This window comes from Fusarium subglutinans (genome assembly GCF_013396075.1).
Source record: "Fusarium subglutinans strain NRRL 66333 chromosome Unknown NRRL66333_c0000122, whole genome shotgun sequence".
NCBI classification, from domain to species: Eukaryota; Fungi; Ascomycota; class Sordariomycetes; order Hypocreales; family Nectriaceae; genus Fusarium; species Fusarium subglutinans.
The window spans coordinates 19,114-33,739 of record NW_023502185.1 but is presented as its reverse complement, the minus strand read 5'-3'; the positions used below and the strand labels follow the sequence as shown (position 1 = coordinate 33,739).

At 49.9% G+C, this 14,626-nt stretch overlaps 6 protein-coding genes across 6 annotated transcripts; 4 read left to right on the top strand and 2 right to left on the bottom strand.

The window, feature by feature from the left end:
* Positions 1-195: 195 nt before the first annotated feature.
* On the top strand, positions 196-985 carry FSUBG_8675 (50S ribosomal L19e; the record flags this gene model as incomplete). The annotated part of the gene is made up of 3 exons (XM_036687106.1): positions 196-218; positions 304-766; positions 842-985. 3 exons carry the CDS (start codon positions 196-198, stop codon positions 983-985), a joined length of 630 nt encoding a protein of 209 aa, XP_036535809.1.
* A 1,495-nt stretch (positions 986-2,480) lies between these two features.
* FSUBG_8674 (serine hydroxymethyltransferase mitochondrial) lies at positions 2,481-4,289 on the top strand (the record flags this gene model as incomplete). The annotated part of the gene is made up of 5 exons (XM_036687105.1): positions 2,481-2,600; positions 2,667-2,723; positions 2,787-2,880; positions 2,941-3,078; positions 3,142-4,289. 5 exons carry the CDS (start codon positions 2,481-2,483, stop codon positions 4,287-4,289), a joined length of 1,557 nt encoding a protein of 518 aa, XP_036535808.1.
* A 383-nt stretch (positions 4,290-4,672) lies between these two features.
* FSUBG_8673 (alpha-ketoglutarate-dependent dioxygenase alkB like 3) lies at positions 4,673-7,510 on the bottom strand (the record flags this gene model as incomplete). Its single annotated transcript, XM_036687104.1, has 1 exon — positions 4,673-7,510. One exon carries the CDS (start codon positions 7,508-7,510, stop codon positions 4,673-4,675), a length of 2,838 nt encoding a protein of 945 aa, XP_036535807.1.
* A 1,721-nt stretch (positions 7,511-9,231) lies between these two features.
* Positions 9,232-10,206, top strand: FSUBG_8672 (uncharacterized protein; the record flags this gene model as incomplete). Its single annotated transcript, XM_036687103.1, has 2 exons — positions 9,232-9,487; positions 9,542-10,206. 2 exons carry the CDS (start codon positions 9,232-9,234, stop codon positions 10,204-10,206), a joined length of 921 nt encoding a protein of 306 aa, XP_036535806.1.
* Positions 10,207-11,060: 854 nt separating this feature from the next.
* FSUBG_8671 (CPC2) lies at positions 11,061-12,528 on the top strand (the record flags this gene model as incomplete). The annotated part of the gene is made up of 5 exons (XM_036687102.1): positions 11,061-11,102; positions 11,276-11,313; positions 11,377-11,503; positions 11,588-11,905; positions 12,103-12,528. 5 exons carry the CDS (start codon positions 11,061-11,063, stop codon positions 12,526-12,528), a joined length of 951 nt encoding a protein of 316 aa, XP_036535805.1.
* A 594-nt stretch (positions 12,529-13,122) lies between these two features.
* On the bottom strand, positions 13,123-14,286 carry FSUBG_8670 (OST3-oligosaccharyltransferase gamma subunit; the record flags this gene model as incomplete). The annotated part of the gene is made up of 4 exons (XM_036687101.1): positions 13,123-13,307; positions 13,365-13,720; positions 13,776-13,876; positions 13,939-14,286. 4 exons carry the CDS (start codon positions 14,284-14,286, stop codon positions 13,123-13,125), a joined length of 990 nt encoding a protein of 329 aa, XP_036535804.1.
* Between the last annotated feature and the right edge of the window lie 340 nt (positions 14,287-14,626).

Here is a 14,626-nt window from a genome sequence, read left to right as displayed (position 1 = left end):
GGGTCACGTGCAGCCCTCGCTTGGCGCTCTAGGCTTAGCGTGAACCCACAGAAGGAGTTGCAAGCAGAGAAATTCTGGCCTCGCAACCCCTCTCACCAGTCTTCATCATCCAACATCCATCGAGGACCGGCCATCACCACCCAACGACAATCAAGATGTAAGTGCATCCGAACGATCAGTACAAGCGAGGAGGCGATGCAGGAGGAGCTTTGGAAACAGTATATGAACTGGTTGCAATGCTTTTTGATGGTGTCGCCACGGATCCGGTGGATTGGATAATTTGGGACATGACAACGTTATCAGAGGGTACTGGTGGCTAACTGATGATTTCTTCCTCAACTACAGGGTCAATCTGCGAACTCAGAAGCGCCTGGCCTCAGCGGTCATCGGCTGTGGCAAGCGCAAGATCTGGCTCGACCCCAACGAGCAGAGCGAGATCTCCAACGCCAACTCTCGCCAGACCATCCGAAAACTCATCTCCGATGGCCTCATCATCCGAAAGCCCGTCACCCAGCACTCACGATCGCGCGCTCGCGAGCTGAACCTCGCCCGACGAGAGGGCCGACACCGTGGCTATGGTAAGCGTAAGGGTACCGCCGATGCCCGTATGCCTAGCCAGGTCCTCTGGATGCGCCGCCTCCGAGTCCTCCGCCGTCTTTTGGTGAAGTACCGTGCCAGCGGCAAGATCGATAAGCACCTCTACCACGAGCTGTACCACAGCAGCAAGGGTAACGCTTTCAAGCACAAGCGTGCCCTCGTCGAGCACGTACGTTTCATCAATGATGCCCCTTCCTTGGTGTCCACGCTAGGAACATTCGCTGACATGGAGTTTTTAATATAGATTCACCGTGCTAAGGCTGAGAAGGCCCGTGAGTCTGCCCTTCAGGAGGAGATGGATGCCAAGCGTGCGAAGAACAAGGCTGCCCGCGAGCGCAAGCAGGAGCGTGCGGTGGCGAAGCGAAATGCTCTCCTTGCCGAGGAGTAAGATTAAACCTAGTGGACAATGACAACATTTCGGTCTTGAGAGGAGGCTGCATTCGGAGTCTACGGGTTGGGTCTCTTTTTATGCCCTTCTGGTTTCTACACTTGTACCGGCGGGGGTTCAGGCATGTAGCATTGAAAAAAATGGAATCGATGATGCTCGGATGCTTGGATGTTTCACCATTTACGACCTTCTCGTGAGCACTTGTCCCGCTCATCACGACTTAACTACCACCAGCGTTTAAAAAATAATGTGCGCGGTCTGGCTTATCATGAGAGTAATGCTCGTGACGTCTCATCTGTGTCATTGACTCAATTACCGAGTGTGAATTGTCGAAAACTGAGCCAAAATTATTACAAGTCCCGACTTTCTGCAGGATTGGGACATGCCATGCACTAGGTACTAACCTTGCCTTCAGAGACAGAATGATTGACCGGTCTTGGGTATTTTTGTCTAAGAATAATAAATTAAATAAGAAGAAATTGTTATAAGATAAAGAAATACCTATATTTTTTTAATTAATTTATAATAAAGCATTAATTGTTATTTTTAAGATAATTAAAAAAAAAATTAGTTATTTTATTAATTTAATTATAAAACTTTTACAACAAGAGAGATCTTAATAAGATTGATTACCCACGAGGACTGCAGCCAGGTGATATCGTGGAAATAAACAAAACAAACAAAAGCTCACCTAGTATGTAGGCCGATTCTCCTTACAAGAAACAGAAAAAGCTACTCCCATGGCAATGAGTGGTGAGGTTGCATCAGCTCCAGACGGACCTATTTGCTGTCTAAGCGATTCCATCACACCCAACTTTACCTTAGTAGATAAGAAGATGAGGGAGGAAAACCAAGCAAACAGCTATACTACGTAGTACGTATTATGGTCGAGGTTGTTTTTGTACTTTGACTGTAGCCACAACCATATGACTAGTAGGTAGCTGCAGTAGGTAGGTACCTTAGGTAGGTAAGGTATGTAAGGCCAGAAATGTATGTCAGGGAATGATGTACTTGGTCAGAGAGTATTTCGATCCAGTGTGAGTTTTTGAACCGACTGAAGCTACTCATAGGTAGATATTTATTCGCTCTGGAAGAAGAGCGCTAATAAATCTAATAACTACAGGGCCCTTGGCTACATAAGCATTATAGCAGGTATCTTGTGCGAGAGTATCGTATTTGGAGCACCATGGTGTGCGTCTCCCGTCTGAGTCTTTGCTGCTATGGATCCATAAGACAGTCACTAACTATCATTCGAGTCTCGGCCCTGTCCGAACTTCCTCCACCTCCACCCTCCACCCTCCGCCTGTCGTCGGCACTAATCAAGTCCCATCGTATCAGTCAATGACGTCCTGAGCGAACGCGCCGCTGGACTACAACAAGCACCTCGTGAAGCTGTTTTGCTTTGCCGCAAATAGAACTGACTCTCAATTTGTCTCTCCCATAAGCGCTCGCATCATTCGATCTCGGTGTCTTGCCAACGGCTGTCAAGCACGCTATGTCTCTCGCTGGCGTGAGAGGCACCTCGCGGGTCCTGCGTAACATCGCAAGGCCAGCTGCTGTGATCGCGACATGTACTCGTGCCGCATCTTCCATAGCTCTGGAGGACCAGCAGCAGGTGTGTCTTGTTCAATTGGGTTGATCCAATAAGTTTAGCATCTAATGTCCTCGTTCCTCATCCCAGGCCCTCTCAGCCCATCTGAGCAAAGCTGACCCCGCTGTCTTCGACATCATTGAGAAGGTTGGTCGCAATGTTGCTACATATTCTATCTACTTCCCCTGTGTGTGCTGACGTCTTGGGCAGGAGAAAGACCGCCAGAAGCATTTCATCAATCTGATTCCCTCCGAGAACTTTACCTCCCAGGCTGTACTCGATGCTCTTGGTAGCGTGATGCAGAGTGAGCTTTAGTAGCCAAAGATCGAACGACGACAGACCTTGAGACTAACGTATGCTGTAGACAAATACTCGGAAGGATACCCAGGGGCCCGTTACTACGGCGGGAATGAATTCATCGACCAGGCCGAAAGGCTTTGTCAACAGCGTGCCCTTGAATCGTTCGGACTCGACTCAAAGTTATGGGGTGTTAATGTTCAAGGTTCGTTGCTTTCTTCTCAAGTGACTTATATGGGCGCATGTGATGCTGACTATGGCCTCTCAGCTCTCTCTGGCGCTCCAGCGAACCTCTATGTCTACTCTGCCTTGCTCAACACCCATGATCGGTTAATGGGTCTCGATCTACCACATGGCGGCCATCTATCTCATGGTTACCAAACGCCCACAAAGAAGATTTCAGCGATATCAAAGTACTTCGAAACTTTACCGTACCGACTGGACGAGACTACAGGATATATCGACTACAACAAGTTGGAGGAGATGGCAAGCATATATAGGCCAAAGATTATTGTCGCTGGTGCGAGTGCCTATAGCCGACTAATCGACTATCAGCGTATGCGGGAGATCTGCGACAAGATCAACGCCTACCTACTAGCCGACATCGCCCACATTTCTGGCCTTGTTGCAGCAAAGGTCATTCCTGGTCCCTTCGCCTACGCCGATATCGTAACCACAACGAGCCACAAGAGTCTAAGGGGTCCCCGAGGTGCTCTGATATTTTATCGGAAAGGCGTGCGGAGACAAAATCCCAAGACGAAAGAAGATATTCTTTATGATCTCGAAGGTCCTATCAACAACTCTGTGTTTCCCGGTCACCAAGGCGGTCCACATAACCACACCATCACAGCTCTTGCTGTAGCTCTCAAGCAAGCCCAGACTCCAGAGTTCCAAGCGTATCAGTCCCAGGTTCTGAAAAACGCCAAGGCTTTCGCAAAGCGGCTGAGCGAGCCCAAGGGCAAAGGCGGCTTGGGATACAAGCTTGTCAGCGGAGGTACAGATAACCACCTGGTCCTGGCTGATCTTAAACCCCAGGGCATTGATGGTGGTCGAGTTGAGCGTGTCTTGGAGCTGGTAGGTGTGGCAGCCAACAAAAATACAGTCCCAGGGGATCGTTCTGCTCTGGTTCCTGGTGGCCTTCGCATGGGTACTCCTGCCATGACTACCCGTGGCTTTAACGAGGATGATTTCGTTCGTGTTGCTGACGTTGTGGATCGTGCCGTCACCATCACATCTCGTATCGATAAAGCTGCTAGAAAAGCAGCAGAGGAGAAAGGTGAGAAGAGCCCTGGCAAGATAAAGATTTTCCTAGATCACCTCGGTGATGGTGAGACGGAATCCGAAATTGTCCAACTACGAAGTGAGGTTGAGGATTGGGTTGGCACATATCCTCTTCCATGGAGCACCTCAGAATAATATCCTGCGGTTCGTCGAGTATATTATCCTCCTCACGGTTTTGGAACAATAGATACCAAACATTGTATAATTCTCTCACGCTTTCCTCTCTCCTTGTGTTTTTGCGACGCCTGAAAGTCTCCCATAGTTGCTCTACGTCTTCTATTGCCATGATAAAGGTATTGTCCTTATTTTTAACCTGTTCCTTGGTCACCGCTGTGGTGTAACGTTGCACTGATCATTTACATAAGAAGCTCTTGTTACTGCAACGAACAATGCATGTACACGTGCGATTTCATACAGATTTGTATCAACAATCCCTCAGTCATTCGCAAAGCACAAGATATTACCCAGGCACTACTTAGTTGCTAGGGTCCCCAGTTTACTGCTTATATAAAATACTGTCATCGAGCAGAGGAGATCTCCAACGACTGCGGCGGCGGATGCTTGCTAAGCACCTTCTTGAAACTGGGCCTCTCGGCAACCTTCTCATAGTATTCGCTGAGCCTTTTCTGATCCCGGAGAGTCTCTGCTCCTGTTTCTTCCACCATGTTGTGCAAAACCGGCCAAAAGGCGAAGTCGGGCAGAGACAGTTCCACGCCAGCTATGAAAGGCCCATTATCCTCAGCGAGGAACCCATCCCAAACTTCAAGCTCTTGTTGAAGAGACTTCATGTCTCGTTTGCCGCTCTTCGTTTCCTTCGGAAGGTTCTTCCAGATATCCAAAAGAGCCAGGGCTCGCTGGAAACGAGTGAGCCGAATTGCCAACTCCTTCGGTGCTTGTGGGGTGCTGCTGCTAGGTCTCCCAAGCCCATAGCGGGCATCAATGTACGACATGACAGCCATATCACCTTGAACAGTGGATTTGTCCTTGTCCACGAATTTGATTGACAGATTCTCGGAGTTTATTGCCGCAGACCCAATCGTAATGCTTCCCTTTGCATAGTTCACGCCAAACTCTGCCAACATGAGAGCAATGCGCATATTGATAGTTGGGTCGCTGCAGGTAAAGAGGCGAGGTGCGTTGCTCATATGCAGCACATCGAACCCTTTCCCATAATGTGCGTCCCAATCGAATTCGCTAGAGTGGTTCTCAGTCCCAAAAGCCTTCAGCAGCTCAATTGCCTCGGTAGACTGTCCGTTAATGACAGCGTGAGCATCCTCGGGGGTCTTGGCCTTGGCACCTTGGCCCCATATAAGAGTCTCTTCGCCATTCAGGAACGTCCCTATCTGCCTGAAAGTTAGAGAAATTCGCCCTCCTTCGTATGCAAGTTCGGCCGTGGATTTTTCCTTCTTCGAGCGCTTGTCCTGACGGATGGCATGTAGCCATTTCATGTTACTCTTCAAGCCTAGTCGGCATAGAGAATTGTGTGGGAGTCTGGCACGCTGTATCACTCTTTTCGAGGTTGTTGGAGAGGTGACATCCTCCTGTGAAGGGTCCTTATCCCTTCTCTTTGTTCTGAAAGTCATAGTTCGTTCAGCGCCAAGGCTCACGTTGGCGATATAAGATCCTTTGACGATATCCAGGGTCTTGTCACTGTGCTCGGAGATATAGTCATTTCCATCTCGGTAGTACTGGATCAGCACATGGTTCAGAGAATGGCCCAGCCGTTTCTCCGTCTCTTTTTTTATAGCCAGTACCGTAGGAGAGAATGATAGCAGTGGAGGAGATTCGTCAGATGGATGACGATAGACTGGGATGCTCCCGTCTGGTCCGATCTCACCCTGGACTGCAACAAGGCGTGGAACTTGCCCACCCTGGTGAGACATACGCTGCCACTGAACCTCCTCATGCAACTTATCGAAAATGCCCTCAAGTAGCGGCTCGGGAAGAACATTCTCAATGACGTCGGTATCTCCTTCGCACAGGCCTTCCTGTTGAAGGTTGGCATCATGTATAGCCGTTGGCCTGTTCATCTCGGGCATTTCCTGTATCTTGTCTGGTTGTGCTTTCATTGTCTGTACTTCGTGCTTGCTGATCGGTTGGGTCGGAGGCGATGCAATGGTACGTTCTTCTTTCTGGCTTGTCTCGGCTGGAGACGATGGCTCTATGACTTGGTCTGAAATTTGCGTGATATTTTGCTGAGAATCTATGTTTGTGCTTTCTTCTTGGCCTTGAGAAGTATGATCCAATAATGCTGAGTCTGGTTTGGCTTTGATGGCATCTGCGACAACGGCTTTAATGGGGGAATCCTTGGCCTTGTTCGGCTCACGTATGCCGTTGGGTGCCTCGGTGGATTTGATCTGATCAACACCATTTGATTCTGTAGCCTTCGATTCCGGGCTGACCTCTGAGTCATGGTGTTCAGCTGCACTTGTCGACAACGCCTTTGGCTGGGGCTGAGTCGGTGTTGATGCGGGGCTTGGGGGATTTGAAGCCAGTCGAAGACTGGTCATGTCCTTAACAAAATCTGGGGTAGTGCTCTTCTCGCGACCTTCATTTTTTGAATGATCTGACTTCGCAGCCTGGAGTTGTTCCTGGTCCTTGGACGAAGATGGGGGCTTTCTTGACTTGGGGGGCCTGGGCTTTGGTTGTATCACCTCCATGACCTCGTCATATGAAGCAATTTCGCATCCAGTCAGTTCTATTAGAGAGGCTATTGCCGAAGTCTTTCTGGACTCTGATCGGTAACCACAACAGTCGTCGACGATAGTGATTGCCATTCCATGGCCTGCGGCATCAAGAGCTGTGGCATATACACCAATGTTGGTGAGTGATCCACAAATGAAGAGTTCCATGACCATCTTAGCACGCAGTATGCGCAACAGGTGGGTTGACTGGAAGGCTGAATAGTGAGATTTGGTTAACCTCGTGTCTGTTTTAGGCAACGAGTCTTCTATGGCTGAAGCTATCCGGCAGCCAGGCGTGTCCGCCTTGACACACGTAGCATCCTCATGGCTGAGGAATGCCTCTTCATCTGGCGGGCCATCGGCGTCGATTGGTTGAACCGGGATGTTTGGTCGACCTCTCTTGGAAGCTCTTGGTGTTTTGGGCGCGATGTCGCTTACAAGGATTTGTTCTTCAAGCACAGGTCGGGTCTCACTAAATTGTGACTGAACCCACACAACGTCGCCGACTCCTCGAAATGCCTGGGCCAGCTTGATAGTCTGGTGCACAAAGTCCCCCGGCTCGTGGACAGGTAAAGCACCGTCCTTGGATATGAAGTCATGCTGAAAATCCACGCCAATAAGGGCTTTGCGGGTTGTTATTTGAGGCAGGGAAGCTTGGTCGAAAGAAAACATGTTGAAGGTGGTAGCAATACAAGAGGGAAGTGACTGTATCGCTGGCGAAACGAGTTAACACATTGGTCAATGATACCCGCAACAGTCCAGCCTTCGGTATTTGAGGCAAGATATGTACATAGACAGACAGGGTGGGATTGATGGCTCTGGTATTGCGGGCTTTGGGGCCCCGTTGAAGCCAAACTCTTTGTGATGCGGCAAGGGAATTGAAGAATTGTGCAGGGTAGGTAACTAAGGGGCATCTAAATACCTTTTAGGATGCGTGTGTCCTTGTGTTCCTTGTGTTACTTGGTGAGTATAAGGGAGGTAGATGAATATATCTACAAGAGAATCGGCAACTCAGTCTGGGCTTGTATCAATTCTGACTCGTACATTTGTTTCAGATATCGTCTGTTTTTCAAGGTGTGTGTATTGTTGGTAAGAGGTGGTGAGGATAAAAGATCGAAGGGCCTCGAACCGACTAAAGAAGTGCCGTATAAGCTTATTATTTCTTTGCCGTCAGGGTCCTCGATGTATGTATGTATGCCGTATTTGGGTATCTGTGGAAATGACCAAAATTGGGATTGTCGTGATACGCTTTGACGTTGAAGTGTATTAGCTGAGCGAGCGATAGAGTGAGAGCCTGCGTACCTAGGTAAGGTACCTTAGGTTATTAATGACCAGCACTGGTGTCCTACCTGTCTGTGGGTGGTTGATTTATCGACCTGCCTGCCAGTCACTTTGACGGACCCCTGTAATTCAGGTCAGACAACAGCATCAAACCTCAAAATGCAGGGCTCAGTTCTTCTCGAAAAGGCTTGTTTCAAAGTGTCGGTCAAAGTCGTTAGCAGTCCACTGCCCGTGCAGCTTACTTGGTTAGCCGATTGGCATGTATACAATGAATCATACAATCCTAGCGACTTGCATGTGAGAAGCTGTGAGACAGCATGGCAAAGCATGGCTACCTAGCTAGCATGGGTCACAATGTGCGTTGGGTTGTATTTGCGAGTTTCGGAATCACAGCGACACTTCAACGACGGGCGTCGATCTCGTGGTCTAGAACCTTATTAGTACCGCCATTAATTTCACACACACGGCACGCACAAGAGATCCTGCGCTTTCACGGCAATATTGACCTTTCCTGGATGATTAAGAACTGGGGATATTCTTTCATGACATACTTGCCTTCACTAATAAAAATATTATATCGACAATGGTTGTCAACAATTCGAAACCCAAAGATTATTAGTGGGAACCCGCTTGAGGATCCATAAAGGTTGGGCTATCACGATGCACCATAATGTTGAACACATGTCCCAAGTGCTAGATTTCCGCAAGTCAGTGAGTAGCTTGTCAAATGCCATGGATGATAATAACGGCACACCTAAATAATGGTGAGAGAGATCGCCAACCTTTGTCGTATCGTACCTTAGGTGGTGGTTCCCATGAGGACCCGACCTGGAGAAGCATGCATACGAGCCGAAGCTTCTCCGGGCGCGCTACTGAGGAAAGCTTCCAGCTCCAGGTCCAGCTCCAGGTCCAACAAAAGCCACTCAGGTGCATTCAACCTCATCACTAACGACTCAAGTGATCTCTGCCTGGCCTCCCACTACCTTCACCTGAAGAAGATCTCGATATAACAAGGCGTCACAATATACAGCCTTCCCATGGGACATTAACACGACCTTTCCCACTCTTGCGCCAACACGCGTCGCGATCTCGTATTTGACAACCTCGTCGCAATGACCCCCAAACGAAGTCTATCGCCTGCCGAGGAGCAACAGCCTAACCCGAAACGCCCTCGTTTCGAAGACTTGGAAAGCGTCACGATGCAGATCGAGGATGAGCAGTCTCGCTCAATTGAATCCTCAGTACCGAATCCGCATTACCAAGCTAGAACGGGACTTCAGCGTTCGATCGCAATGGTTCTCAATCACGATGGGTTTCTGGGAGCAAGCCCTGAGGCAATGGAGAGCCTCACAGGGATGGTAGAGACGTGTGAGTTGTTGCCTGCAGCTCCGCGATGGGCGTTCTATAACTGATACACTCCAGATCTAGAGGGCATGATTGAAGCTGCCAAAACCCTCGCACTAGCTGCCCGTCGCGAGCATCCTATCCCGACCGACTTCGAGCATGCGCTACGACGGCACAATGTTAGCGTCTCCTCGCTGAAGCCGCACCTGAAGCCTCCTGTCTCAAAAACACAACTGTTTCCCGGTTATGTCGATATACTACCCGAGGACCTGGATGCATACACGACCCTACCACTTCTGGGCGAAGAGCTCAGTGGACAACCAGACAAAGACGAGAAAGATTATGTCCCTTCTTCTTTCCCCGACTTTCCCAGCAAACACACATACAAGTTCACTCCTCAGGAGGATACTAGTATTCGAGACTCCAAAAAAATACGAGAGGAAGCCGCAAGGACGGCGCAGCAGGGTGAGGACGCTCTTAGACGACTAGTCCGTGCATCCAAAATGCGCAAGCAGAAAGAGGTCAAGAATTTAGTTGAGCGTGACCCACATGGCAAAGAACGATTTCGTCTATGGGAATCCACGATGAAGAGATTTATGGCAACTGAGGGTAGAGGGGAGAATACCGATCAGATGGAGATCGCCGACCACAGCATGATCGTCAACGGCGAGGCGTTGTTCTCACGTAAGGAGATTCCCAAGGCTGGTAAACGTTCAGCTGCCTTGGCAAAAAAGTCGGCATGAATACCAAAAGAAGTCCAGACAAAGATGGCTTGCATGATACCCCGTATATAACACTCTGGCTGGGAGGGCATAAGGCGTTACTAGGCTTACTGCATCATTTTAGGTTAGAAAGGCAATGGAGCGAATGCTGATATAGAACAACACCGAACGAGAACGAATCGAGGTCAACACTGTGCTCCGAGCTTTTAACTCAGCCTTTCTGTGCAAATTCTAAACATGTTTAGAGTGACAGCAACATCGTGATAGTGTGTGAAGCCACATTATTACTGTATTGTCTGCGTATGTTGGTCCTCAAGCTCTCTGGCTTGAACTGCCGACTAATCCGAATCCGAACAGATGAACTTAGGAGAGGGGGCGAGATAGCTGGCACCTTGGAGGCTGTATTACCTTCGGTTGCCTTGTCGACAATCACATCGTCAAGCATCGTTAAAAATGCATCTCCCAATGGGTAGTAACTCCTCTCTCATGGGCCATGGCGGTGCCTCACACAAATGGAGAACAACCACATATCATGTATAGGGGAGCCACACTTACGCCACACTTGGCCTGGCTTGGCTTGGACAACGCCACACTGCTCAGAAGTGAGGTCAGGTGGAAAATTCAGAAACCTGTCTGACTTCCAGGCAGGCCTGAGCAAGTTGGTACGTACCTCGCGTGCCTCTTGCACCCCGCTAATGTCGAAGCGGAGCTCAAGGCCCTAACTTTCTCTAATTTTTAACCCACACAAAAAAAAGGGCAGGTACGATTCGCAACCGCCTTCCCTTCCGACTCGGCCTAGGTTTTGCAGAGCAGCCTTTGATTTCTCTTTCTTCCTCAAGCACCTTGATCCTCTGCATCGCCTCGTCACCGCAAACATGGCCGAACAATTGATCTTGAAGGGCACTCTCGAGGGCCACGTACGTCGATCCCCATGAAACCTTGCTCTTGCTCCTGTCGCTGCCGTGTCGGCTGCTGCGTCGCGACTGTCGCTGGCTACGACCCGCTACAAATCAAGATGTCTGCAGTTGGCATCGTGGAATGAGATAGATAACCCAAGAGGGAAGAAGGACTGAAGGCTGACTATTTGCAGAATGGCTGGGTCACCAGTCTGGCTACCTCCATGGAGAAGTACGTCGAGAACAACTTTGGTCACGCTTTTGCTTCGAGGCCACCCAACTAACATTTATCCAGCCCCAACATGCTCCTGTCTGCCTCCCGGGACAAGACCCTGATCATCTGGAACCTCACTCGCGATGAGACCCAGTACGGCTACCCTAAGCGATCCCTCCACGGCCACTCTCACATCGTCTCCGACTGTGTACGTTCACCCAGTGCCCCGCCGCACACGATGACATTTTGGCGGGCAGATGTAATTTAGGACTCGGCTGATTGTTGGAACTAGGTCATCTCCTCTGACGGTGCCTACGCTCTGTCTGCCTCTTGGGACAAGACTCTGCGTCTCTGGGAGCTCGCCAGCGGCACTACCACCCGACGATTCGTCGGCCACACCAACGACGTCCTCTCCGTCAGCTTCTCTGCCGACAACCGCCAGATCGTCTCCGGTTCTCGCGATCGAACCATCAAGCTCTGGAACACTCTCGGTGACTGCAAGTACACCATCACCGAGAAGGGCCACACTGAGTGGGCTTCTTGCGTCCGCTTCAGCCCCAACCCCCAGAACCCTGTCATTGTCTCCGCCGGCTGGGACAAGCTCGTCAAGGTCAGTAAACGAGACAGATCCTTCGACTTCGCTTTTCACATGATGTTTGCAACCCAAGTATTTGCTACTTCAGAGCCTGTTTACGCAGGCCATGAGACCACTATTCACCATTGCCCTGATCCCAGCTTTTGCATAGCCCTCTTGTCCATTCATCTGCTCATATGCATTGATTTAATTAATTCTGACAATTTGTACAGGTTTGGGAGCTCTCCACCTGCAAGCTCCAGACTGACCACATCGGTCACACCGGCTACATCAACACTGTCACCATCTCCCCCGACGGTTCTCTGTGCGCCTCCGGTGGCAAGGACGGTACCACCATGCTCTGGGATCTTAACGAGTCCAAGCACCTTTACTCTCTCAACGCCAACGACGAGATCCACGCCCTTGTCTTTTCCCCCAACAGATACTGGCTGTGCGCTGCCACTGCCAGCAGCATCATCATCTTCGACCTCGAGAAGAAGAGCAAGGTTGATGAGCTCAAGCCTGAGTTCCCCGCTGTCGGCAAGAAGAGCCGAGAGCCTGAGTGTGTCAGCTTGGCTTGGTCTGCTGATGGCCAGACTCTGTTCGCTGGCTACACTGACAACATCATCCGTGCCTGGGGTGTCATGTCGAGGGCATAAATTGCTCTACCCTAAAAAAGAGGCGTGGTGACGAAGGCGAGCGGAAGAAGGTAGATCATTGGTAGGGCGTCAAATGGTTGGCTTCCTCGTTTGGTCTTTATTGATGCAAAGGAAGGGGGGCGACTACAAATCTGACGAGGGCATAACGCATTTGATGGTTATAGGCAGCCCCTGAAATTACCGGGATTCATCCTTTTGTTCTCCAATAAAGAACTCGAGTTTTCAAAATATTTTCATGATTTAAGTGATATTTCGTCTGTTCTTGGCACGAGATGTGACGTTGCGGCAGTGAGACTGACCTTTGTTATTCCAACCGAGAGGTCGTTGGCCAGAAGGGTTCCATGCGTTCTTCACATCAGAGCCGCAACCAGGGGCGCCATTAATCAAAAGTAAAGGATATTGACGTCTTATGGCTATTCTAAGCAAAGGTCTAATTGGGAAGTATCATACAACATGCTTTTGTCCTCCTACTGGCCGTAAGATAAGTTGTGTCACTAAAACGATGATGTTCCTGATCCTGAGTGACTGCTGGTCCACAGCATCCTCTCTCGAAACATTTAGCGGCTGTTTTCGTTTTCATGCTACCTTATGATTTCACATAAAGGGTGGCAGAGAGAATGGATAGCCAGGGTTCTTGACACGGAAGACGCTCAGCAGGAAGCTGTTGACAAGGAACAGGGCGCCGCCGAACGCAATGACTGCGACTTGTTGAGACTTGGCCTCAGCAATTCGTGGAACCTTGATAGCGAGAGAGATGGCGCAAAAAGACAAGACACCGTCTAGAAAGGGCAATTAGAAGAAGAAACAGAGTCAAGGGGAGAGTAGACGAGACATACAAATTGCTGCCACCACTTGTGTTTCCAAGCCGAGTTGGTTCTGGAAACCGCTCGCGATATAGTTAACTCCACCACGTCCGTCACCAGTAACGTAGGGAACTTTGCGGATATGATTGAACATGTGACCGCTGGTGAACAAGAGAATGGTCATCAAGGATAAGGCTGCCCAGAGGTTGCGGCTCTGCAGAATGTGAGACACATACGGCCAAGCCACGACACCTGCAGTAATAACTCCGAGGACGATGGTTATGGTGATCGCCCAACCCGCATAGTTGAAGGGTCGCTTGACAGCAGGATGAGGTCGGTCGGGCAGCTGACGAGCCAGCCAGGAGTGAACCTTTTCGGCAGTTGGGGGTCTGAACATTGTTTGTTAGTCAGTCGTCTAGAAGGGCCGTGGAAAAAGCTACTCACCCGGCACTGAAGTCGTATCGCAGTGGCTCTGGCTTTTGAGCAGCATGGGGGCCGACAGTCGGCTGGAACAAGAGGAGGACAGGGGCAGTTTGAAGGCCAAGCTTCATTCACAGCGTCAGCAACCAAATTAACACTGCAGCTTTCGATCTTGCATAGTACATACCGACATAAAGATCTCTCTGCCATCGACAAAGTCCAGAGTGCCAAAAATCAGTCGCGAGTTGCCGGCCTTGTCACCCTTGGCCCAACTCTTGCCCAACAAGTCCCATTCAGGTTGGAACTCGCGGCAGAGCTGGCAAGAAAACCGGGCATCGGCAGCGGTGAGGAGGACAGCAACGCTGTAGTCTCTTGGTGTAGAGGTCAGGGTTTTATACGTCGATTCCTTCAGCTTGAGCGGTGTTGAGCTCTGTTTGGCATGAAATTCATCGAACCGCTCAGCGGAGGACTTTTTGGCGGCTGCCACGCCCGTCGCAAGAACGGCCAAAGAGAGAAGTGAGCGTAGGAAACGCATGTTGACAAGGAAAAAAAGATGGAGTTCGTTCAAAGGAGAAGAGAAAGGGGGCCAATTGGCCCGTGAGTAAAGAAGTAGGAGACTGTAGAAGCTATATCTACCACCTTGCTTGCGGAAGCTGTAGCTATAATGCCTGTGAAGCTGAGGTGGCCTCTCAATCGAGCAAGGCGCCTTACCTAAGCTCCCGTCTCGAGCTGGCGGGGACGACCGCGGCGTCATTGGACGAGTGAGTACTCATCACGTGGAAGCATTATCGATAGCATACTAACCTAGGCGCTAATCTTGATGCAGCAACATGTTTACGCTTACACCAAGTCGCCAAAACATTAGTACTTAGGTA